Genomic DNA, 24,564 nt, shown 5'->3' on the forward strand with positions numbered 1-24,564 from the left:
GGGTATTTAGGGTTTCCAGTGTCCGGTCCATGGTACCCACTCTTAAAACTGCCAACACCCAGTGAAAGTCTTGGGTTATGACTGCTGAAGATGCCCTCAGAGCACTCACTTGGAATAGGATAAAAGTCAGCTTGCAGGTTACAGCCACCCAAGTTCCAGGTTCTAGTGTCACGGAAAGAACCAACAAAGCTGTTGCTATTGATGCTGTGGTGTTTGGAAAAGAGAGCTGGGCTCTGAATTTTCAAGATCGTTTGCTTCATGATTTAGGAAAAGTTGGACAGGTCATTGTGACCGAAGATGATGCCACATTCTTGCAAGGGAAAAATGACAAGATTCAAAAAGAGAAATATTCAAGGAATCACTACTAATGACCGTGGAAAAGAAAAGCCCCAGGGACATCTGGGGACACTTCAGATGGCAGAGCTGTGCTGAAGGTCGCCAGGACAAGTGACGTGGAAGAGAATGAAAAGAAGGAGTCACAGGTACAGTGAAAGCTCCAAGACCCGCTGCTGGAAAAGGCACTGTCTGGGTGCTTTGCTTTGGGGCATTCCTGCCTTGAATTCACAGCTCCAGCTAATGAAGAGCAAAAAACTGGTACAGCAACAATGGAAAGAACACTCAAAATTCCAGCAATGACCACTGCCAAGAATGCAGGTGTGGAAGGATTGTTGATAGTTTAGAATATGATGCACAGCTCCTTAGAAGCTGGTTATGTACTATGCTGGGTGGTTTTTTGAATATGGTGGGAAAAGGAATCATCAGCCCAGCTATGGGCTGTAAGATGTACAAAGCAACTGAAGTCTGTAAGAAGAACTTTGTTGGATGCTGCTGGTGTGGCCAGTGGGTTAACCACAGCAAAACTCGTAGCCACTAGGATCCCTGAAGAAGACAAGGACCTGGGCAGGGTAGATGGCAGGCAGTGCGGGGAGTGGCATGTTCTAATTTCTAGAACAGTGCTTTGCCATTGTTAATAGGCTGTGTGGTGGTCTTCACAAACCACTTCTGACAAGTCAGAAAACAACTGGAAGAAAGATATTTAAGGGAATCCCTATGGCTATCGTTGTTGGTTTCATGGCTTGGGCAATGCTGTTTGCTCTACCTGGCACGCCTTTTCCCCTCTTCTCTGCTTGGCTACCTCTCACTGGTGAAGGCCTGACTCAAAGGCTATCTCCTCTCTCTGGCTGTGCCTACATCTCGGGGAGAAGTCACTGCCCTTACAAGACTTGATTCAGGCATCTGCTGAAGCCCTTTTGACACTGTGACATCATGTCCTGTTCTCCCAGCTATTTGTCCCCCGAGCTCCTAGGTCTGTGACCTGTGACTGACAGGGCCAAGCACACAGAAGTTTCCCTGAACTGTCTGATGACTGAGTGGATGAATGAATGACCAACTGTTAGAAGAATATGTGCTTTATGTTCTGCATGGAGCACTGGGTGTTATGCACAAACAATGAATCATGGAACACTACATCTAAAACTAATGATGTAATGTATGGTGGTTAACATAACAATAAAAAATTAATTAAAAAAAAAAGAAGAATATGTGCTTTGAGTTCATTTCCTGGCAAAAAGAATGGGTTACACTTGAAAGCAGGCGAGGTGAGGGGCGCCGTGTTTTGTGTTCATGCTGTTTTCAGTTCAGGCTCACTTTTGATTGAGTTTAGAAGCTTGGCTTCATGGGCACTGGACTCTGGGCTCCTGAGCCTGGAAGTAAAAACAACCCTGTGATTCGTGGAGGGGTCCCGGAGGCCCAGAACCTAACAGGGAGGCTGGCAAGGGTTCAGCAGCTCAGCATGCAGACAGGAATCAGACAAAAGAGTCTGAGCACGGACCACAGGCTCAGTCACACGCCACAAAGAGACAAGTTCATGTGGAAAACAGAAGCTTGGGTTTGTTACTCTAAAAAGCATCTCAATACATGCAAATTGGTTTCAAATGTTTGAGTTTATTCTGCAGACAATTGAGACTCAGCATCGGACTTCCAGAAAGCAGAGGAGCTGATTCTCTCACTGTGGAATATCTCCCAACTCCTGGTTCCCAGAGTTCACTTGACAAGGTAGGCAGTGCTAGTCGACGGCAGAGTCAGGCAAGGATTTGGCTGAAGGGAGGCTCGGGGAACTGGACAATGGTCATCGTGTCACGATGGCAGGCAGAGAGCCCACGTCTGAGGACTAGAGCCACCAGCTCTACCTCTCACTGCACAAGGGGTTCCCCCTATAACAGGAAGTCAAGGTGACTGGTGGAGTCTGAGGCCTGAGGGTTCCATCTCCTGAGCACCTGCCATGGGTCAGATATTTTAGCAGGACCTCCTTCAATCTCCAATAGCCCCGTGGGGGTCAATATTATTCCCTCTCTACGGACCAGCAGGGCAACAGTGAGCTGTGGGCTATGCTCTCTTCCTAGCCAGGGAAGACCCTCACCAGTTGTCATTGTCATTGGCCACTGGGGGCATTTAAGAAAGGCTCCTCTCGATATCATTCCTTGCAGGCTTGAAAAGAAGGCAAGAAAGCAATTAGCACAGCGAGGACTGAAAATAGTCCTCGCCTGGAGGCAGAAGGATTGATTACATAACCTCAGTGGTCTCCCAGAACTGGAAGGAAACTTAAGGAATTTTGATTTCTGTGGTTGCCAAACACTTTAGGTACAGGAACCTGTGATTACACTTCTAGGTAAATGCCCACTACACAAAACAAATTAAAGAGGAACCGCTCTGGTTCAAGTCAGTGGTGTGGGGGTGGGGTGAACCTGGAGCCCCACTCACTCAGGCCCTATCAAAATAGCTGCGGGGAGAACCCCTTTGGCCTCCAAGGAACCCACTTTGAAAACCACTTTTTTGGGTTCCCTCCTTTCATGCTACATACATCTGAGGAGGACTCCTGCCCTGGGAGGGGATCGGAGGCCTCCGCCTCTACTTTGCCTTGAGTCCTCACATCTCTCTCTCCAGTGCAGACCCTTCTCTGAGCTACAGACTGACAGACCAGCCAGCTACCTGCTAGATGGTCCCCAAGCCCTGATAGGCTACTACTACGCCAGGATCAACGTGTTCCAAGCAAATCCACCCTCATCTGCCTCTGCCCCAGAGCATGAGCAGGGAGGAGAGGCAGAGGGAGAGAGAGAAAAGCAGACTCCCTGCTGAGCACAGAGCCTGATGTGGGACTCAATCCCAGGACCCTGGGATCATGACCCGAGCCGAAGGCAGACACTTAACTGACTGAGTCACCCAGGCACCCACAGGTCTCCCTCTTTTTAAAGACTTCTGATCTCCTGTCTTCAGTGCAGCTTCTGACAGTGTGAGTCCTGCCTTCCTCTCCGGCCTCGGAGCTCACTGCCTAGACTGCTGCCCTGAGCTCTGGGTGGCGGGCTTCACGCTCAGGCGGCAAACATTTTTGGAGAGAGGGCTGGGAGCATGTGTGTTGGGCTGTGGGCCATGTCTCAGCTGCAGACTGCCCAGCTCTGGCCTGGTAGCGCTCCGGAGGCTCTCTACACTTTGCAAATGAGTAAGCAAGGCTGTGTTCCATAAACCTTTATTTATGGATGCAGCGACTTGATTTTTCATACAGTTTTCATGTGTCATGAAACCTTCTTATTCTGATTTTCTTCTTCAATCTTTAAGAATGTAAAAGCCATTCTCAGCTTGAGAACCATATGGAAGCAGTCAGACGGCGCGGTCAGGCCTGTGGGCTGTGGCTGGCCCAGCTCCGCCCTGGACATGCAGGTCTCTGGGGGCTCCTCAGACTTAGCCCTTTCAGGTTTTCTTGCCTTCCCTCTACCCGGAATGCTCCTCACGAGCTGCGTGGCATCCTTCTGAGGCCCACATTGATGCCGCTGCCACTTTTTCTTCTTCTTCTTCTTTTTTTTTTTTGGCTTCTTTAAGTGATTCCAGCCAAACTAATTGCTCCTTTATCTCTAATCCTAGAACCCTTTCCCGGGCCTCCATTATAGCTTTTATCTGGCTGCACACAACTTATAGATTTATGCCTGTTCCTCTCTTTAACCTGTTCTCCTTGACAGCAGAGCCTGGCCTAGCCGCGTCCCCCGTTCTGCGCTGTCATGTGGCCATGTCACACCAAAATGCTTGCAATTCAACACTCTCGCCCACCGTCCGACAGCCAGCCAGACACACAGTCACACTAGAACTCTGGTCCCCTGATTCCCTGAGGTAGTATTTAAAATCCTGTTTGGCCAGGAATACCCCTAAATTCTCATTGGACTGAGACGGGAATGGAATATGCCATGTTGTAGGTTATTCATTTATTTATTCAATGTATGATTTGGTTTCTGGGGAAAAAAATTTGTCCATCAATCCATTTAGGGGTTTATAATGATTAGCCCCGAAGTGCCATAAATCACTTGAGACTAATGCCATCAAGCTGAGGGTGGCAGAAACTGACCCCATGCTGATGTATCCCAGGTCCAGTCCCCACACTTCTCTGGCCTGCTCTGTGGACTGCTAGCGCAGGGGGCCCACTGGTAAGGCTCCTAGCCTCGCAGGGTATACAGTGGGCCACAGCAGGGTCTCTGTTCCCATTTCTGGCTCCTTTTGGGTTGGCAGATGGGAGGCACAGTAGACAGGAGGGGGAGAGAAGAGAGAGATCTGGTTTCTGATTCTGGGCTCCTCCTCCTGCTCTGGTTACTGATTCCCAGGCCCCCTCCCCAAGCACTGTGGGTTGGCGGGGGCCAGGCTCCTCAGTTCTGCCAGGTGGTGCTTCTTCTACTCCCTCTGGCCCTTTCCCCCCAACTGTGGCGAAGGCCTCCCTGCTGCATGGTCCCTGAGGGCCTCATCATCCTTGTAGGGTCCTTTAATCTCATCCTATTCTCTGTAAAAGGTCCCATCACTAAACCTTCTTCAGTGAAAGCCAGGCAGGATGCCTTCTGTCTCCTGCTAGCCCCTTGACTAAAAGTTGTCTCTGCCACACTTTGGGCCTGTGTTTGCAAGCTGCAAAACTGAGATTATTTTAGTCATTCCCAAGTTTCCTTTCCTTCCGAGCAGTGGTTCTCAATGGGGGGTGATTTTGTACGCAGGGGTCATTTGGCCACATGTGGAAATTTTTTGGTTATCATGACTGTGTGTGTTGAGGGGAGACACTACTGGCCTCTAGTATCTAGTGGATGGAGGCCAGGAACGCTGCTAATCACCCCAAAATGCACTGGACAGTCCCCTACAACAAAGAACTCCCCACGCCACAATGTCAACAGTGCTGAGGCTGAGGAACCTTGCTTGAGTCGCCAACTGATTATTGCATACGCTTGCACTATGTGCCCCAGTCTGGAAAACACTAGAAAAAGAAGTTCCCAGGGTAGAATCATTTATTAACACAATATATATACCACCATATATAAGCATGCCGGCTGCAGATGAATACCACTGGGGTGCAAATCCTGCCTCCAACACTCCATCGATGAGACCTTAAGCCAGTTACGCACTCTCTCTGAAACCCTGGCTTCTCACCTGTAGGCTAATGGGAGGACCTCCTTCCCACAGTCGCTGCTAGGACTGGATGAGTAATAAATGCCAAGGAAATGCTAGAAAGCCCTCTGGAAACACTGGCCCACGTGAACTTGCAGACCCTGTTCAGGGCTGTATTCAGGGAGACAGAAGAGAGTAAGATAGGGTCTGCTTCTGAGAAGTTCATCACTAAAGCAGATTTTCAGACTGGGGGTTGTTCCCTGCTGTAGACTTGTGAAATTCATTTAGAGGTTGCAGTTAACATTAAAAATTGGAAATTTTCAGGGTGCATCATGATTTGTAAGGGAAAATGCCACTTGGTGACATTTTCTTTATAGTTCTATAGATAGATGTGTGTACTGGGTTGTGCTGGAAAGTGTACTTTTTTATGGTGGGATGAGATTAACAAATAAAGTTTAAAAGCTACCAGTTAAATAGGAAAGGTAAGACACTCGAGGGCCAGAGAAGGCCCTCTGGTTTTGCAGAAAACTCACACGAGCCTGTGAATGAATTCAAGCTTCACCACCTACAGCCTGTGTAATCTGTGTGTGTTGGGCTTGTTACAAAACCTCTCTGAGCCTTGGCTTCTTCAGCTGCAATGTGGGAATTAAAAATACATTTTCCACTGCACTGGGGCGGGGGGGCGGCGGGGCAGTGGGGGACAGAGCCTCATCCAGGGGTACAGAGCGTCCTGCACAGCAGGTGTGCTCCTGATCTTCTAGAGGCTCCCGTGGCTCAGTGCTTGTCGCCCATTGTCTGGCATCAAACTGTAACCCGCGACCATGCCAGACAGGCCTCCAGGCACCCGAAATAGTAGAGATCCTGGTACCTATTTAATCAGATGAAATGATAATATTCATCTCTGCTTTTCTATTTTGGAAAATACAACAAAAAGATCCAGACAGGTGCTTCGCTCCCACAAAAGCCCATCGCCCGCAGTGGCAAAATGTTTCCAGGAAAGCTCTCAGAGTGAGGCTTTGTGAAGCTTGTCAGACCAGGTTGGCTTTTGGGTTTATTTTTTAAATATTTCAAAGGTGTCCTGCCACCCAACGCTAAGGAAATGAGGCTGTTTAGGAAAGGTCCAGATTTTAAAGGTAATGCCTCTGCTTCTAGTGCCACTGTTATCCTAGTTTCTGGCTGGAAAGCCTGGCCCCAGGGGCCTCGTGGCGGGGGCTGCCCCCTGCCCCTGCCACCTCCAGGCGAGTGATGGGCTGCTACTGTCCGGAGCCAGAGCCTCTGAGCTGGGGTTGGGAGGGACAAGCTGCCCCGCTCTCCACCGTGAGAATCCGCGCGCCCCCCTCCCCGCCCAACCCCAGCACGCCCTCACTGGGAGGCACTTCTTGCTTTTTATCAGCCTTACACGGTCCCATTCTCTGCACACCACCGGTTTTCCTCACTCACTCACTTACAACCTGAGCCCACCCCACCTTTTATTCCCCAGAGCCTTCTGGGGCCTTCTGCTTAATAGGTGTGCAATACAAGTTTGCTGTCGAATCAATCAGAACCAATATCGGCTTGTAATTGGTAGCAGTTAAGGGCTTAATGAGCAAGTTCTAAAGCCCACCCTTGGTGTTTATAAATTTTGTGTACTTAGAGCAAACTCAAGGTTGAAAGGAATGTCCTCATCTGCTCCCACACATCCACCGGACTTTGGATCTCCTCCAGGGCTGAGGAGCTCCCCACCTTGGGGTGAGCCAATTCTTTAGGATTGGAGCAGAAATCTGCGATTCCCCCTGCCATTCCTGGTCTGGGCTCTGGCTGCCAGGCGGCAATTCACAGATTGGAGCACCTGAGCTGGAGCACTCCTAGAGCTCCCAGCCTGCGTGTGTAATGCATTCGTGCGCTACATAACACGAAAGGGAGTTGAAATACGGCTCCTCTTCCACTTTACATGGCGGGAGGGGAAACACTGGTGGTTAGAGAGGTTGGGCTCTGGATTCAAAAGGCAAGAGGAATTCAGATGGCCTTGGGAAACTGGCTTAATTTCTCTGGGCCTCAGCTTCCTTGTCCGTATAATGGGGATGGTGATAGCACCGACTTCACAGGCGAATGATGAGGGTTAAATGAGACGATGCTTATCAATTGCCCAACACAGTGCCTGGCTCTTCAAAGGCACTCAGTATTACGATCAGCCTGACCTGAGGAGGGGCCTGGAAAGGGGCAGCTCGGGCTACCCGACCCCGTCGCTGCCTTGGGCAACAGGCCACTGTGGCAGGTGCAGAGATGCAGATGTGGACACCCTAGGCCTGCAAGTAAGAACAGGACGATAGAGGCGCGCCCACCCTGAAGTCACCCCGGACCCAGTCTGGGGACAGGATGAGCTCCCAGGAGTCACTACGGTCCCCGGAGGAAGCATGGCGGCCCCGCCTACCTTGGTATTGGGCACTGAAGCCGCGCTGCCGGTGGTTGCCGTCCGAGGTAAAGTGCAGTCGCAGCCAGTTCTTGCTGCTGATGACAGGGGCTGGGAGGCTGGCTCCGGTGAACCTGCGGGCACACAACGTGGGCAGGGTTAGGGGTGAGACAGGCAGGCATCCAGGCGTGTCCCCACTTCCCAAGTGAGCTGGGGCCTCAGCCCAGGCCTGGAGCGGGAAGGAGGGGCAGTGCCACCCCGGCTGCCCTCCAGCAACCTGGGGCCTGAGCAGCTTCAGGGGGCTCTTCAGGGGCCCTTCCCACCACTGAGCTACCTTGAAATGCTGTGGAGAGGGTGCGTCCCTCAGGCCAGGAGCAGAGGCCCATCCCCTCCCCCCCAGCCAGGAGTGTTGACAAGTGTCACTCCCTTGTGCCACGGACCGCAGTTGCAGGAGAGAGGCCCAGCCTTCCCAGCAGAACCCACCCACCCCCACCTAAGATCCTGATCCCCCAGCAAAAGTCCAGCCCACAACCCCCGGGCCGAGGATCGGTTACCCCTAGTGAGCTCCCAAGGAGTCCGTGGAAAGGGCCTAGGGAGGCACTCCAGGCAGTGCGGCCCTTCAGGGGTCTGAGAGCCCATTCTGGGGTCACTCACTAGGCCCCAGGTCTCCTCTGGCTCCTCCTTTATTGCTGCTGCCTCCATAAGAGGCATCCCCTTCCCTGCTGGGTCCCTCCTCCCTTAGATTAGCCTCTTCTGGCTCCCAGCCAGTCCAGCCCAGAGGGCGGGGCACCAGGGTCTGTCCCCTGTCACTGTTCACTGCCCTAGCCTCTTGGCCAATTGCCATCCTGAGCCACCTTCCAGGTCAACCAGATCCTTCCTCCTGGAGCACAGGAACCTTCAGCGGCTCCCCAGTAGCTACACAAGACCCACCGCCTTTCAAACTTCCCACCCTGTCCCCTGCCGGAACGAGCCTCTGCTTAGCGCTGCCACACTCAAGCTAAACCGTGATGCCCCCCCCACCCCCTGCGTGTTCCCTGCACCCCAGGAACCCCCTCCATCTTACCTTCCCTCCTCTACCCCACAGCCTCCCAGCTGGCCCATTGCACCGGTGTTTTCTCTCTCTTCCTCCCCGCACAAGAATCCGGTACAAAGCTTCCTGATGCCTCCCCTCTGACAGCATCACATCTCCCTCTTGTCTGCCCCCACCCCCGCGGGGACACGCCACAGGCATCTCCTAAGCACACATGCTTTGTCCTTTCCTAGGTCTTTGCCTTTTCTGCCTGGAACGGAGCCACCTGTAGCCCTCTCTCCCGCACCCCGTGTCGCCTGAGATGACTTCGGGAAGCCCTCAATCATCACGTCCCAGGAAAGCCTACCTCCCCTGCTTGGCTTCGAAGCCATATGGATTTGGGTTCAGATCCAGCTTCAGCACTTAGCAGCAGTGTGACCTAGGACTAGTTACTGAACCTTTCTGAGGGTGAGAATACGAATAGCAGCCTGAAGACCTGTGGGCAAAGAACTAGCCCAGTACCAGACACATAGGAGCTCAAGAAATCTCATTTTCCTTTTCCCTCCTCCGTCATGCCACAGCACTGCATTCGGATTATGATTCCCTATCTAGGTGTGTGTCTCCCCTTGATACCTCCTCAAAGAGGGTGCTGTAGCCTGGTGGTGAAGCTAGGGCTCTAGAGGGATCAGCTGTGTTATCTTCACAAAAATTACTTCAGCTCTCTGTGACTTTATCTCTAAAATGGGGACAATGACAACCATTCCTTCAAAGAGTTGCAAGGATTAAATGAGGCAATACATAACAAAGACCTTAGCATGGTCCCTGGCAAATAGAGAGCTTTTGGTAAATGGTGGCTGCTCTTTTCTTTTTGTCCACTTGCATTCTTCATCTCTGTACCAAGCACCTAGCACAATGGTTGGTACAAAGCAGGGACATGAGGATTCCAATACAAAATAGGTGGTGCACTAGTATGAGAATGATTCCAGGAGTTCCATGAATGGACTCTTTATAAAGGGAAACCAACTCGGATGGGGCAGTATCCATACAGCCTGTTACCACTCGAGGGCCTGGAGAGGAAACTGTATCCCTGAAAAAGAAGGCTGTATGGAAAGGGCCACCATGTCGGACCCAGATCTTCAGGCAGTTTGTGCAAGTCCCACCAGGAGGGATCAAGGAATGGATACCCGGAACTCACTTTCCTCCCTCCCCTCCTCCAATCTCCTACTGATGCTTCTGTTGATCTATCCCAATTAAAAGCCAGAAGCAAAGGAGCATACTGATGTAGCCTCACCCAAAGCTAAGTCCTCCTAGACATGGAACTGAGTGGAGAAGGTTGGGGAGAGGATTTGGAGGGGCAAATGGAAGAGATCCGACATGGTGGGTCCCTATAAATATGTATTAAACAAAGGAACTAACCAAGTGGCTTCATACCCTGCAAAACTGAATTTTTACTATAATGAAAATGCTGACACACACCAAACTCCAATAATACAACCCATATTGCCATGGCAAGAGCTATTATAGAAACCAATTACCGTATTTTACCAGATCCCATTTAAAATAGTTTATTACCGGCTGAGTCATTTAAGTTTTCTAAGGAGCCACAAACAGTATTGTGGGTTTTTTTTCCCAGGCCAAATTCAATTCTATCTCAATGACAAAGCTTGGAGACTATTTACATAAGGGAAGTAGAAATAGGGAGAATTTACCTGAATAGTTCAGAACCAAAGGCTGTTTATTGCAAAACGGAATGTGGGGAGGGTGCCCGGGTCCCAGGAGCAGGATGAGAGCAATGTTGGAGATGGTAAGTGGAAGTCAGTGAGGCTTCTCCAGCCCCGGTATCTGCTTTAACTCCAGCTGTCCAGCCTGGAGAAGCCCCAAGGGGCATCTGTCTTCCATCTCTCCCAAACCTTTACCCATCCCTAGGGCTCCTGCTAACTGTTCATTCCTAAGGCTTAAACTCTCAGGGCCCTGTGGTGCCTACACACCTTTACTCTGTTCTGCTCCTGCCTCCTTGCACGTAAATGTGCATTGGAAAGTTTTCTTGGCAACTATCTCAAGAATTGGGGGCTTCTGTGTTGGAGTCATCACATCAGACTCTGCCATTGAGATGGTGCTGTGCCTCACTGAAAACTCTCCCAACAAACCAGTGACACACACACTGACATGGATGACTCTCAGAAGCTGATTATACTGATAAAAGAGGGCATACGGTATGGTTCCATTTATATGAAACTCTGGAAAAGAGAGAGCGTAGATTAGCCGTTGCCAGAGCTGGGGGTGAGAGATACTGGTGGGGGGCCCATGGGAGGGAGTACAAGGGACCCTCCTAGGGTGATGGAAATGTTCTACATTCTAAAGGAGATGGTGGTTATGTGGCATGTACACGTTGGTCAAAGCTTTAAAAACTATACATTTAAAATGGGTCACTTTATTTTTTGCAAATTATGCCTGAATAGAGTTAATTAAAAACAAATCTTCAGTGGCTCCTATCCTTAGAGTAAAAGACCTTACTCTGGCCTCAGGCTTTAAAAAAAGTCAGTGTGTCCTCACCTCTCCTACCTCCTCCTCTCTTCATCTCTATTCTTTCTGCTCTAGCCACACGGGTCTCCTTGCTGTTCAAAACTGGCCAGACCTCCTCTGGCCTCAGGGTCTTTGCACTTGACATTGCCGCTGCCTGCTAGCTGGCTCTTCTCCCAGACATCCATGTGGCTCACCTCCTCACTTCCTCTAAGCCTTTGATCAAATGTCACCTTCTCAGTGAAGTCTTTCTGGTCTGATGTCTGCCTGCCTTCCTTCCCTGAGCACATGTGCAAACATGCTCATGCACACACACACACACACACACCATCTCCAACCATACAGAAGACCCTACTTGTACTGGAACACACACTGCTTTTTTGTGTTTCTCTGCCTTTGCACTTGCTGCTCTTTCTGCCCTTTCCCATTGTACCACCTGGCTGCACAGAGAGGTTAAGAAACTTGTTCAAGGTCACACAGCTATTAAATAGGCAGAGGTGGGAGTCACACTTAAAGCACCCCACTCAGAGCCTATGTACTCAGCCACTGCATCGTACTGCCACATACACACAAGCATGAAGGAAGGCAGTGGAGCAGTTCAGGCTGAATTCCATTTCTGTTCTTTTTCCTCCCCTCCCATCTCCTCCCCACCCCCCCGCAGGATCCTCTTTAATTTTGCTCCCTCTTAGAATCATAATTAAAGGAGAGAAACACAAAGAGAGATTCTCCCCTTCAACCCTTTCTGTCCACATTAACTTCACTCTGGGGCGCCTGGGGAACTCCAAGTTCGCCCAGGAAATTGCTATTGCAGTACAGCATAAAACGTATTTAAGCAATTACACTCAATTTTTTTTTTTTTCTTTTTGGTAAATTGACTTCCGTTAAATGGGGCTTCATTAATGGAATCTGGCTTGGGGAGAATAAAAAACAACCACCACCACAACAAAAACACCACAACGGCTCCCTTTAATGCATGTAGTTGATTATGGGGAAAGTGGCTTTGAATTCCCCTCCAGAAAGCTCTTAGTTCTTGTCTTGGTTATAAGAGAGCTCAGAGCAGACTTCATGGAAAGCATTTCTTCTTAAGAAGCTTCTCCTACAGTCAGGATGTTGGGAGCGCTGAGATGATAACTGAGTCTGCAAGGAATCACTGCCTAGCTGTACGCAGAGGGGGAGGAGTATTAGGAGCTCCTGGTTTCAGTTTCAGTATTCCCGAAAACTGACATGCTCAGGAGAACATTCACTCATTCATTTACTCACCAAGCACATATTGGATACGAGGCACAGCGCTTGCCAGTGGGTGCCACTCCCACCGGTTCCCTGGATATGGGGAGTCCTTGCAAAGCCTGAAATCTACCAGATACAGCTGCAATGTCCCCTTCTCTGTACAACCTCCATCCCTCAGTCAGTGGCATCTGGCTTCTGTGCTCCCAGAGCATGTCCTGTGGGCTTAATCTCTCAGCTAAGCTCTGTGCACAGCCTGGATCTGATACAGGGTTGGAGAAGCTCTGCATCCCAGGGGCCAGCAGAAACCATCCTTCCAACCCCAAAGCTGGCTGGGGAGAATATAAAATATAGGAGGTGCATGCCACTTTATCCCCACTCCCACACCCTCTTCCCTCCCCACCTGCCATCTGCTCTCCTCTTTGGGGGATGGAGAGGGCACCATGATGCAACCACGGAAAAACCCTTCTGGAAATGGCTTGGTGGTGGTAGGCAAAGGGCACCAAGGCTCTTGTTGAAGACCCGACTCCTCTGTCCCCACCCAAGCTACCTCTCATCTCTGAAGAGAGCCTTTATTGACTCAGCCCTGATACCCATTCTCATCACCAATGATTTCTGTATCAGTTTTCCTTTAGCCAAATGCCTAGGATTCTTGCTATGTTGAGATAAAAGCGTTCCCCAGGACAAACCCATAATGTTATCTATTTTCCTGGAACTGGGCAAAGGCCCAGGAGGAATGCAGTTCTCTTTTGGATATGGACTGCTGGAGTCCCTAAGTCTTAAGACTTATCTTTGGAAAGGCATCCCAAGATCTGGTTCTCAGCAGTGCCTACCCATCCCAATTGTTCAGGCAGCTCTGAGCAGCTGAGCCACGGTATGAAGATCCAAATCCCAACTACCTACCTGGAGGTTTTGGGGCTTGTTTGAACAAACTCAAGCCTCTGCCAATCGTTCTTGCTCCTCAGTGTTCTTTCTCCCCATAATCCACACCATCCTCCTTGTCACCCAACCCAGGCATCATCCTTAACTCCTCCATTCCTGCCCTCCATGGCCAATGGCAGCCAAGTCTTCTCTGCTTCCTGACCTCATCATCCTCACCTGGACTACTGAGATAGCCCTCTGCCCTCAATCCATCTCTGTCCTCTGTGGGGAGATTTGCCCAAGTTCCTGCCTTGCTGGAAACCCAGCAGCAAAGGCCCACAGGCTCCAGTATCATAAAGTCTAGACTTTTTCATGCCTTCCCCCTCCAGTGACACCCACTTTGAGCCCCAGCTTCTTTCATGTCTCCATGCCTCTGCATATTCTACTTCCTCTACCTGGAATGTCCTTTCCTGTTGCCCCACCTGACTTCCTGGGGGAAATATCACTGCTCCCATAAATCTAACCAAAATGTCTCCTTTTCTCCACCTCTCTCTTTCCCTGAACCCATGGGAAAAGCATTTGCCTTCACTGTGACCCCTCTGAACCATGCTCATGCCCCTGCCACAGTACTGGACACACCAAATTGTAACCATGTCCCCAGCTAGAAGCCAAGCTCTGCAAGAGCAGGGACAGGATTTTCTTTGTCTCGCCATGTCCAGCAACACAGCACAGTGCCTGGCACGTGGAACAAGTCAATTCCTTAGAACAGGGGATGGCAAACTATAGCCGGCTGTCTGTTTCTGTAAATAAAGTTTTACTGGATCACAACCGTGATCATTCATTTACATATTGTCTGCTTTCAAGCTACGATGGCAGAGTTAAGTAGTTGGGACAGAAACTATCACCTGCAAAACCCTAAATATTTACCTTGCCCTTTAAAGAAACAGTTTCCTGACACCTACCCTAAGCCTTGCAGACGACATAGCTTATTGGTAAAAAGTAATTTCCAAGTAAGGAATAATAAAAGAACACATACACAGCTAAAACATTTCATGATGGTGTAAAAGACTTCCATGTACATTTATGCATCAATCCATTTAATGCAGGACCAAGGTCTTTCCTTTGACTACGGTTTCATTCTCCACACTGTCTCACTTATATAAACTCCACCCATAATGCATCGTTCGCCATACCAATTCTGCTACAGCTCGTTCAGTCAACAAATATCTATCGCACACCTGCCATGTGCCAGGCACTGTGTGGGGCATTGGGGATGCAGCAGTGAGCAAGACAGACCTGGTCACTGCCCTGATGGAAGTGAGCAATTGTCTCAGTCACTCACACCTAATATTTAGGAAGCAATTCTTTTTAGAGATTCTCCTTCATGGAGTCTTCCCAAAGCATTTAATTTAGTTTCCATAGATGCAACTCTATTTCCTTTCACACTCATATTTCATCGGTTTATGTGATGTTTAATTTAAATCACATAATTACAATAACAAGTATGACTGGCACCAAGAGAGTTGGCAACAAACCCATCTGATTCTCAGAAAGTGCAAGACTCAGCTGGTGGGACCATGGAGTGCACAGGTGTTGAGGGTGGGGGTGGGAGATGGCCCGCAGGCAGCTGGTGCTTAGAGTGCCACCGGGCAACGGTCAGGAAGATCTAGCAAGACCATGGGAGTGCCAGCTACCCCAGGGAACTGCTCTGGTGGAGAGGCCTAAGAGCACTTTCATTATGCATGCTTTGTGAATGAATGAATCAATGAATGAATGAATGGCAGTCTCTTGCTTTCGACCATGGGCATCTTTTCTAATCACATCCCCTTTGCTACTAGGAGAGTGGAAATCAGTTAATATTAAAATCTTAATTGACAAGGACTTCAGAGGACTTCCAGGCCTAAGGGCCAGCTATGTATGGATCTCATCTACAGCCTTCTCGACAGATGGTCAGTCCAGATCTATTCTGAATGTTTCCAAAGATCGAGAAGTCAGCTCCTTGCCAAATTCTCCCTGTCCACTTTGATTCACTCCCACCCTTTTTCTATCTACTTCCTGCTCATCCTTTAGGTGGCATCTTACAGCCAGTGGCTCCAGAGGGTCTGGCTGGCTTCTCCTGTGTACCTCGTGACTCCTTGCACTTCCTCTACCCCGGTGCTTGTCTCACTAAGCATCATCCAGGGGTCTGCCTCATCCTCCAAACTGTGTGCTGCTGAAGACAGGAGCTGTTTCTTTCTTCTTCAGTTCTTTCCTCAATACATTGCATGGAAACCTAACACATGGAAAGACCTCAATAATATTGCTTACTAGAAGAAGGAACGCTTGAATGAGTGAATGAACGAATGAGATCCTGCTAGTGAAAGCAGAGGGCATATACGGGGAAAAGCAGGCGAGCAGGTGAGCCTGGAGACAGTGGGGAGAGCCTCCAAGGCCATGCTGGGTTTCATCTCGGTTTCCTATGAAGATGGGCCACCCCACCCCCTTGGTCCCTCAGCCCTCACAGTGCTCCCCATTCACTTGGCAGCTGCTGGAACCTTTCTGGGAGACTCTTCTCACCCTGACTATCTCTAATGCACTAACAGTGAGATCTGGTAATTAATGTGGGTAAATGTTCCTTGTTCCCCAGAAGCAACTCAATAAACTCAACGAATTACCAGGACTCTTCCCTGCTCAGCTAATTGTTAGCTCCAGGGAACCTACACAAGCTACATCAGGTAAACGCTTTTCCTCCAGACACACTGTTCCCTGGAGGGTTGAGCCGGCCAGAGGGAGGGACAGGTCTCCTGGCAGTGTGTCTGACCCTGGGATGCGGGTGTCATCACCAGTGGGCGTCCTGGGGCTCGCGCGTTGGGGGTGGCACCTTGAGAAGGTCTGGAAGTGGCTTGGGGTGTCCGTTCCTTGCATTCCCTGCTCGGCAGCTCACCCAGAAGGGCTGCTGGCTGGGGCGTCTCCTGCCTCTGCGCAGAGGCCGTGCTCACTGGCGCTGGGTCTGCGGACGGGAGTGGCGCCGGGGGCCGAGCTCTGGGCGAGGGGGATGGTGGCGGGTCCTCAACTACCTTCCAGGGGCCGCCCGCCTGCCTGCCTCGTTTTCTGTCTCCACGTCTAGAGCGGGACGTTCCACTCCTTTCCGAGAGCTACAAGCCTCTCTGTGAAGGGCAAGCGCCCCGCCAGCCCCACGTGACCCTCAGGCCGCAGCTGATTGGCTCAGGGTGGCCATGTGACCCAAGCGGGGCCAGTCAGCCCATGCGACCGACCGTGCAGGGGCTTCGACCAAGGGAGGGTCCCGCAGGCCCGGCTCGCAGACTGGAAGGGGATTCCGGGAAAGGGTGGCGCAGCATCGTGGCGTCCGCCACTGTCGCTGCCACCCCACCCCCGCCCCATCACTTTTACACGACGTGCCGCGCCTCGTCCGTTGTCCTCCTCCACGTCCTGGGGCCTCCTGCCTGGACAGAATCTAAGCGCAGTCTCTGCCCTGCCCTGCTGCTGAATCCTTAGCTAGCCATTCCCTGCCCCCTGCCCGAGTCTCTCTTGCTCCAGGTTAGACCGGAGAGCTCGCCTGGACACCTGATGGTCCCATGGCCTAAGATGTTAAAGCCTGCCCCATCGGGCCTGGCCTAGGAACTGCGTGCCTTAGGAGCGTGGTGACCAAGGCACACTCACACTCTACCTGGACCTTTACGCTTTCCTGGCTCAGGTCTCTGCCTAGGTGGAGATGCCAGCCTGTCTGGGTCATCACCTGTCTTATTCCCCTACACAGAGACGATAGGTTTAAGGAGGTCAAAGGTTAAGGGCCCGGCCTCTGGAATCAACACAGTCCTGTATTTGAGTCTGGGCTCCACTGTTTACTACTTGTGTAAGTATGGGGATGTGCCTGAACTTCTGAGTCTGTTTCCTCATCTGTGCAATGGGAGACCTGTGAACAGCTGTGCTTGTGTATATAAGGTGTCCAGGATTGTGTTTGACACACAGCAGGTGCCTCACAAATGTGTACTATTTTCCTCCCTTGCTTAGTTAGGTCTGAGAGGAGAAGGGATGGAATCTTATCAGTGCCTTGAACCCTACCTTCCAGAGCATACAGGGATTAAGTAGACCCCAGAGTAGCCTGGCTTGGTTTCCCTGGAGAAGTAAGGATGCCTGAATTCAGTCTGGTGACAGGACAGTGCGGGGGGAAAAGGACAGGGTACTCTCTGGCGCCCAGGGTAGCCAATCCACGTGGCAGCCACCTTCCCTTCTCCCTCGGCGGCCCCAGCCTGGCCTCCACCAGCTCCTGCTCTCTCAGCCTTGTCCATCTTCCACCTGTCACTCGCAGACATGAGTCAGAGAAGGGGCCTGTCCCCCTCCCAGAGAGGGTGGGAATGTATGCCTTGCAGAGGCCCTTGGGGATTATATTTGGATAAACTTCTCATCCTGAGGAAATGTTTGCAGATGGCTTACCGAGGAGCCTCCCACACCAGCCTCTACCTGCCACTCAACTGCCATTCTGAGCTTCAGCATCATCGATGTCCCTTCCCACCCCACCCCACCCAGAAGGAAGCAGGTAGCCAGCCCTGCCTGAGAGCCTGGCAGCTCTGAAGGCCTGGTAGAGGGCATGAACCTCCAGTTGGCTGGAGAATGGGTGGGCTAAAACATCTTGGGGATGTGCAGGCCAGTGAGCAAGGTGCCCTCGTCAGACAGAGCTGGATTTGGATCCTGCCTCCACAGCCACTAGCTGTGTGACCCTGGGAGACTGCTTCACCTCTCGGAGTCTCTCTTTCCCAGTATGTGTCTCACAGTGCATTGTGACAATTCAGGGTGATATGGTGATGCTTGTAAACTCCTGCTAAAGCTTCAAGACACAGCAGCCATATATTCTTGGTCACGGCATGTCTCCAAGCAGCAAGGGAGACTCGTGGGCAAAGGGCTAACACTTACTGAATAGGAAGCAGTTTGGGGTGGAGATTAGGAACATGGGCCCTGGAAGGTTCCTGCCTGGGTTCGAGTCTCAGCTCTAAACTTACCAGCTGTCTAACTGTGGGCAAATAACTGCTTGCTTTGGGTCTCAGTTTGCCCTTCTATTTACTAAAGATGACAATATCACCCACCTCATAGAGCTGACAGGAGGTCTAAGTGAGATAATGGGTATAAAAGCTCTCGGTACAGTGCTTGGCACATAGCAAGTGCTCAAAGACCATTTGCTATTATTATTGAGGGTACACAATGTGCCAGTGTTGTATGTCTACTTTCTGAATAACCAGCCAGAGGTCTAGCCATTTGTACAGTGGAGCAAAAGGAAGTAGAGGGGAGAGGAAGGAGTTAGGAAGGAGAGAATGGACAAATGGGGGAGAGCAGAGTTCCTGTCTTCTCATATTGCTCACCTCCATCACATCTGGGCTAATACTTTTGGTTTCAAGTGGCAGAAATCCAGATCAAATCAGCCTGGAATCGAAAAGAAATGACTGGCTGCTATAGTCAAGCCATAGCTGGCCCCGGGAATGAATAGACCCAGGGATCCAAACGCCAAAAGGCCCCTCTCTCTGTGCCCTATCTCTGTTGTGCTCTGTCTGCTGGCTTCATTCTTTCCATGACAAATGGCGATGCTCAAGGCTGGACCTATGGCCACCCTTAGCAGCTCTGGTTCATCCTCACACCTTCACTTCCAGAAACAAGACAAAAATCCCTTCCCTTAGTTCTAATTAGAAAAAGCTCAGTGGAAGCCTCTGATTAGTCCAGCTGGGGGTTGTGCCCACTCCTGGGGCCAAGGGCAAAGGCCCCTGCTAGAACTGTTGGGAGGACAGTTCTCCAAAAGAAGGGTTGTGCTCAAAGGGAAGGAGGGTCGGTGCTAGGCAGACAAAATGAAAGATGTTCATGGTGGTTGAAAGAGGCAGGGGGCTGGACAAAAAGATCAGGGACCACTCTTCCTACTCTGTGGCATAATGGAGTGGCTTTGTCAAAGCCTGCAAGGGGTATATCCATCCATAGTTCACTGTGGGTGTTCTCTCCCCAAAGTTGGTCTAGTTCTAGATCTCATCCTCTCCTCCTTTACTGTATCCTGCCAGAGGTAAGTAGGCATGCCTGGCCCCCACCATGCTGATCCCATGCTTGGGCTTGATCATCTGTTCCATTTCCTGTCCACTTGTCCACTAGGCCACTGGACTAGGTGTGGATACTTCATTTCAACCAGCCTGTGTTCTCAGTAATAGACCTAGGTTCTGTTTGTACCTGTACATGCTGGTGTGGTTCTATGGGCTATCCAGGTCAGTCTACCCACTAGACTCAAGGCATTCTATGAACTGGGGTAAACTGAGCAGATCCATCTGGCATGAGAGATCCATCAACCCAAATGAGAAAAGTCTCCCCTGAATCCCTTAAGTGTTGAGATTTAGATACCTTATTCTCCTTCCACCTGCCCTCCTCCTGCAATACTTGGCCTTATTCCCTGCTGGCTTCCTCCTCAACTTGTTCCTACCCAACAGAGTTCCTAGACTCCCAGTAGAGGCCAAACACATGGACTTAAGAGTCAAACCAACTTGAGTCTGAGGCCTGGCTCTGCTATGTAGTCCTGGAAAAATTAATCTCTCTCTTTAGGCTTTTCTGGAGGTGATATACTTAAAACATTATCATCATTCTTATTAAAATATTATGGTTACATGGGATTAATAGTTCTTGGCATGAGGTTAATGCCAAAGAGCCTAGGCCTAGTGCTTATGACCCTGCCTTTCCCACCAGTCTGGCTTCCAGGAAATTTCAGATGCCTCTCTCTACCACCACCTCCTTTCCTAAGACATATCCATCCTTCAAACACTGCTTATAAGTGGCCATCAAAGAATCAGCCACACTGCTGCACAACTCACAGCTATTTATTGAGATGTGTGTGCATGTGCGCGCGTACATGAGTGGCGAATGAGTAAGTGAATGAACTGAAAGAATCCAAGAGTGAATTAATTGGTAAGCAAATGAGTGAATTAGTGACTTAATGAATCAGCAAGTGAGTGAAGAAGAGTGTGTAAAATTGAGTAGATCACGCTCCTTGCTCCCACAACTAATCCAATAAGCAGTGGCATAAATTTTTCATCTTTATTAACATAAGCAGGGGTTAAGAATAGCACAGGAAACATTACAGACCACCAGCTGGATGAAAAAGACACTGTATTCCTTCTCTATTGCTACTTTAACAAATTACTACAAATTTCGTGGCCTGAAAGAACACAGTTGTCTTACAGTTTGGGGGGGGAGGGGAAGGGCAGGAGTTCAAAATGGGCATCACCTGGCCAAGATCAAGGTGTCTGCAGGGTTGCACTCTCTGGAGCTCTAGGGGACGATCTGTTTGCTGGCCTTGCCCAACTTTTAGTGGCCACCCCGTTTCTTGGCTTGTGGTCTCTTTCTCCATCTTCAAAGCCAGCCGTGCCGCATCTTCAGATCTCTGAATCTGACCCTCAGCATCTGTCACCACATCTCCATCTCACACTTTGACACTCCTGTCTTCCTCTTATAGGGACCCAGATGATTACATCAGGTCCACCCATGTAACCTAGGGTAATCCTCCCATCTCAAATCCTTAACATAATCACATCTGCAAAGTTCTTTTTTCATGGAAGATAACACAGTTATGGGCTTCCATGTTTCAGATGTGGACATCCCTGTGGAGCCATTTTCTGCCTACCACAGATACTCCACTCAGAGGGCACATGCAGGGAATCTGCCTGTGATTCCCAACCCACAGGAAGAGGGGCAGGAGGGGGATGGAGGAAGCATCAAAGCATTTATCAGATGCCCGAGCCAGGTACTTTGCTCTTCTTCTTGGGGCTTTGAGCACTGGGATTTTTATCATTATTATTATTATTTTAATTTAAATTCAATTAATTAACATATAATGTATTATTGGTTTCAGAGGTAGAGGTCAGTGATTCATCAGTCTTATATAATACCCTTGAGCACTGGGATTTTTGAAAGCTCCTCAGGTGGTTCCAGCATGCCCTGCAATTCGGGGAACACTGTGACAGAAGACACGCCAAGAGCACATGTTGCTACAATTGAGGGTCAAATCTGCCCAGGGATTTCTGGAGGAGATGGATCAAGAGCAGGGTATCTCAACTCTGGGTGCACATTACTGTCAGCAAAGGAGATTTCTGAAAGACTTTATTTGGAAACAAGAATAGAGTTGCAAGTTGCAAATATAGTATAGACATTTCCTATAGACCCATCACCCAGCTTCCTCTAACATTAGCATCTTACATGACCATGGTACATGTATCTAGAAGTCGACATTGGTACAGTATTGTTAGCCCAATGGAAGACTTCATTTAGATTTCCCCAGTCTTTCCACTAATGCCTTTTTTCTTGGTCCAGCATCAAGTCCAGCATCTCCCAGAGCACTGAGATATCGAGTCTACTTGATCTCTAATCTGCGTCAGTTTCTCAGGTTTTCCTTGCTTTCTCAGGACCTTGACACTTTTGAAGGGTACTAGTCAAGTGTTTGGTAGAATACCCCTTAATTTGGGTTTGTCTAATATTTTCTCATGATTAGACGAGGGGTTATGGAATTGGGGGAAGAATACCATTATTGGTTAGGGTGGTATCTGCCAGTTTTCTCCACTGGAAAGATACAATTTGTCCTTTTCCAAACACTATTCATTAGAAGTGAGTCCCTACGTCCCGCCCACATGGTAGGGGGGGTGCCGGGTCCATTATTCCCATCACTTCAGTTAGTTCCTCCCCACAGCTTTGTTACCACCTCACTCCTCTTTATTGATAAGGTTGTAATGAGTGACCCCCAGAGCATAAGTGGCAAAGCTAGAATTTGAATTCATGTCTGCCTGACTCCCAAGACCATGTTCTTTCCACTTCATGGTATCATTGCTAAATCAAGAGGATCTCACAGAGTCCGAGGTGAGAGCTCCCCCTCGGCTTGCCTAGATAGTGTTTTCCAAATCAGTCCATGGATTGTAACCCATAGTGGGTCATGAGATCAGTCTGCAGGTTGCACTTTGAATAACAAAATAGACCATAACAGAATAGAATAGAAAAGAATACATCACACACATAGTAAGTATAATTTATTATAATGTTGTTTCTGTAAACTCTGTGTTTAGAGACCTTTATCTTTATAATAGGGATAAAAATGACAGCCCCCCCACCCCGCCACCACCCAGGGGCACCTGGTGGTGCAGTTGGTTAAGTATCTGACTCTTGGTTTCAGCTTAGGGCGTGATCTCAGGGACGTGAGATCGAGCCCTACATCAGGCTCTGTGCTCAGCGCAGTCTGCTTGAGACTCTCTCTCCCTCTGCCCCTCCCCCGCCCCATGCTTGCTCTCTCTCTAAAATAAATAAATAAATCTTTAAAAAAAATAGCACCCCCCCAACACACACACACAGTTGTTATAAAGATTAAATGAATTGATAAAGGTAAAGCGCTTAGAACAGAGACGGGCACACAGTACACATTATATAAATATTATGAAGTACGCATGTGCACAAACCAGTCATGATGTAAAATGTAATTCTTATTGTAAACTGCAATGAACAAATTAGAAAACACTGAACTCACAGCTCTAGACTGGGATGTCAGCAGTTTATGACCTCCAGCCTCTTTATGTGAAGCCACACTCATCGGTGTATGTATTGTCTATGGCTACTTTTGAGCTACAATGGTAGAGTTGAGTATGTCCAATAAAAACCATATGGCCCACAAAGCTGAAAATCTTTCTTATCTGGCTCTCCAGACCAACACCCCTGCCTAGAGGTCATCTTATAATACAAGGGATATTAAATGCCTCTGTGAAGGCCATGTGGCCCCGTTTTGCTACTGCTCTGGCAGGCACACTTACCCCTGCAGAACATTCTAGGCTGTGAGCCTGCTGGGTCCTCGGGCCTCAAGAAGCTCAATACCCTTCTACCCTGGACCAATGCCCGTGCTTGCTTTATTTATCCACCTCCATGGCTGTTCATGGTGGAAAGCTAGAAACATGGTACATCGGTCAGTGTCCTGGCAGGAACCAGATGGTCACTCAAATGAGAATAATTTGAAGAGTGTTTAATAAAGAGGCTATCTACCAGGGGAAGGGGAAGGTGTAGGAAAACCACAAGGGATAGCAGAGTAAAAACAGAGCTCTTACCACCCTTGGCAAGAGGGGACAAGGAGAGGGAGCAATTCCTGAACTTGGAAGGAGCCAGTCATTTAGAAAGGACAACTTAATAGGAGTCAACACCTTCAGTCCAGGGCCTGAGAGCCAGCTCCAAGTGACCTCTTGAGGAGGAAGCCAGAATAAATGCCCTGGGGTCACCTTCCTCTCTCCCTGATCTACTGTTGGGGTCCACAGTGACCAAACTGAAATGGAAGCCACAGGGCATGAGACCCATTGATGTGGTCCATATGGCTCAGCTTCCCAGGGCACAGAACAGAGTGGAGAAGGTTGGAAAGCCTCAGCTACCAGCGCACATAGCATTGACTTAGAGAGCCAGCCATACTGACCCTCCCTAAGGTTCTCCAGACAGTTCCCCTACTTCATCCCTCCAAAGCGAGAGTGTGGCCCAAACACCACAGGGTGGCCATAGCTTTTACCTTTTACCACCTTATCTTTCTAGACCAGCTAGGCTCCAGATGATTCTCATAGGGTTAATCCTTCTGGATGTTTTCATCATGAGAAGGGTAGGAGGTCATGAACGGAGGCACAAATGAGCTGCTGGGGGTTTTGGGAGACTGAGCAGAGTCTAATTCATATCTATAGACATTGGCCAAATTCTTCCTCATAACCCATCCTTCCATCTCAGAAAGGAGCTAAGTCCTATTGACCTTGGCAACCCAGCTCAAATCCAACAAACAGGTGAGCCAACCCCTGGCCCTTGGGAGAAAGAACCAGAGTGAAAAAAGCTAACCATGTTGAGAAATGTTCTCAGACTGATTTGTTCCCCCTGGCCAGACCTCTCTGCCCCACCAGTAGCCCAGACTTCCTCGGCTGGCATCTGAGATCTTACAGGCCTCTAAATGCAGCCACAAAGCTACAGCATGTCATCTGGAGGGTCTTTCCTGGCCAGGCCAAAGCACCCATTTTACAGATATGAAATCAGAGGCTTAAGGAAGGAAGGGGCTAGCATCGGTAACCCAGCCACCTTGTGGCAGAGCTGGGGCTCAAATTCAGGACTGGTGACTCTCATCAATTTCCATCTTTCTTTTACAGAA

The 24,564-nt window shown here is 49.6% G+C and overlaps 1 protein-coding gene and 1 pseudogene across 1 annotated transcript in view; one reads left to right on the forward strand and one right to left on the reverse strand.

The window, feature by feature from the left end:
• The window catches only part of LOC115944824 (CUB and sushi domain-containing protein 2-like), an 88,090-nt gene that overhangs the window by 5,591 nt on the left and 57,935 nt on the right, over positions 1-24,564 (reverse strand). Inside the window, exon 4 of the mRNA XM_081816845.1 lies at positions 7,817-7,929. Coding sequence (XP_081672971.1) covers positions 7,817-7,929 — 113 coding nt within the window. The remainder of the gene's footprint in view (positions 1-7,816; positions 7,930-24,564) is intronic.
• Positions 78-1,314, forward strand: LOC102740620 (60 kDa heat shock protein, mitochondrial pseudogene; annotated as a pseudogene).

The sequence above is a fragment of the Leptonychotes weddellii genome, chromosome 4 (genome assembly GCF_054177405.1).
Source record: "Leptonychotes weddellii isolate Sample4059 chromosome 4, ASM5417740v2, whole genome shotgun sequence".
NCBI classification, from domain to species: Eukaryota; Metazoa; Chordata; class Mammalia; order Carnivora; family Phocidae; genus Leptonychotes; species Leptonychotes weddellii.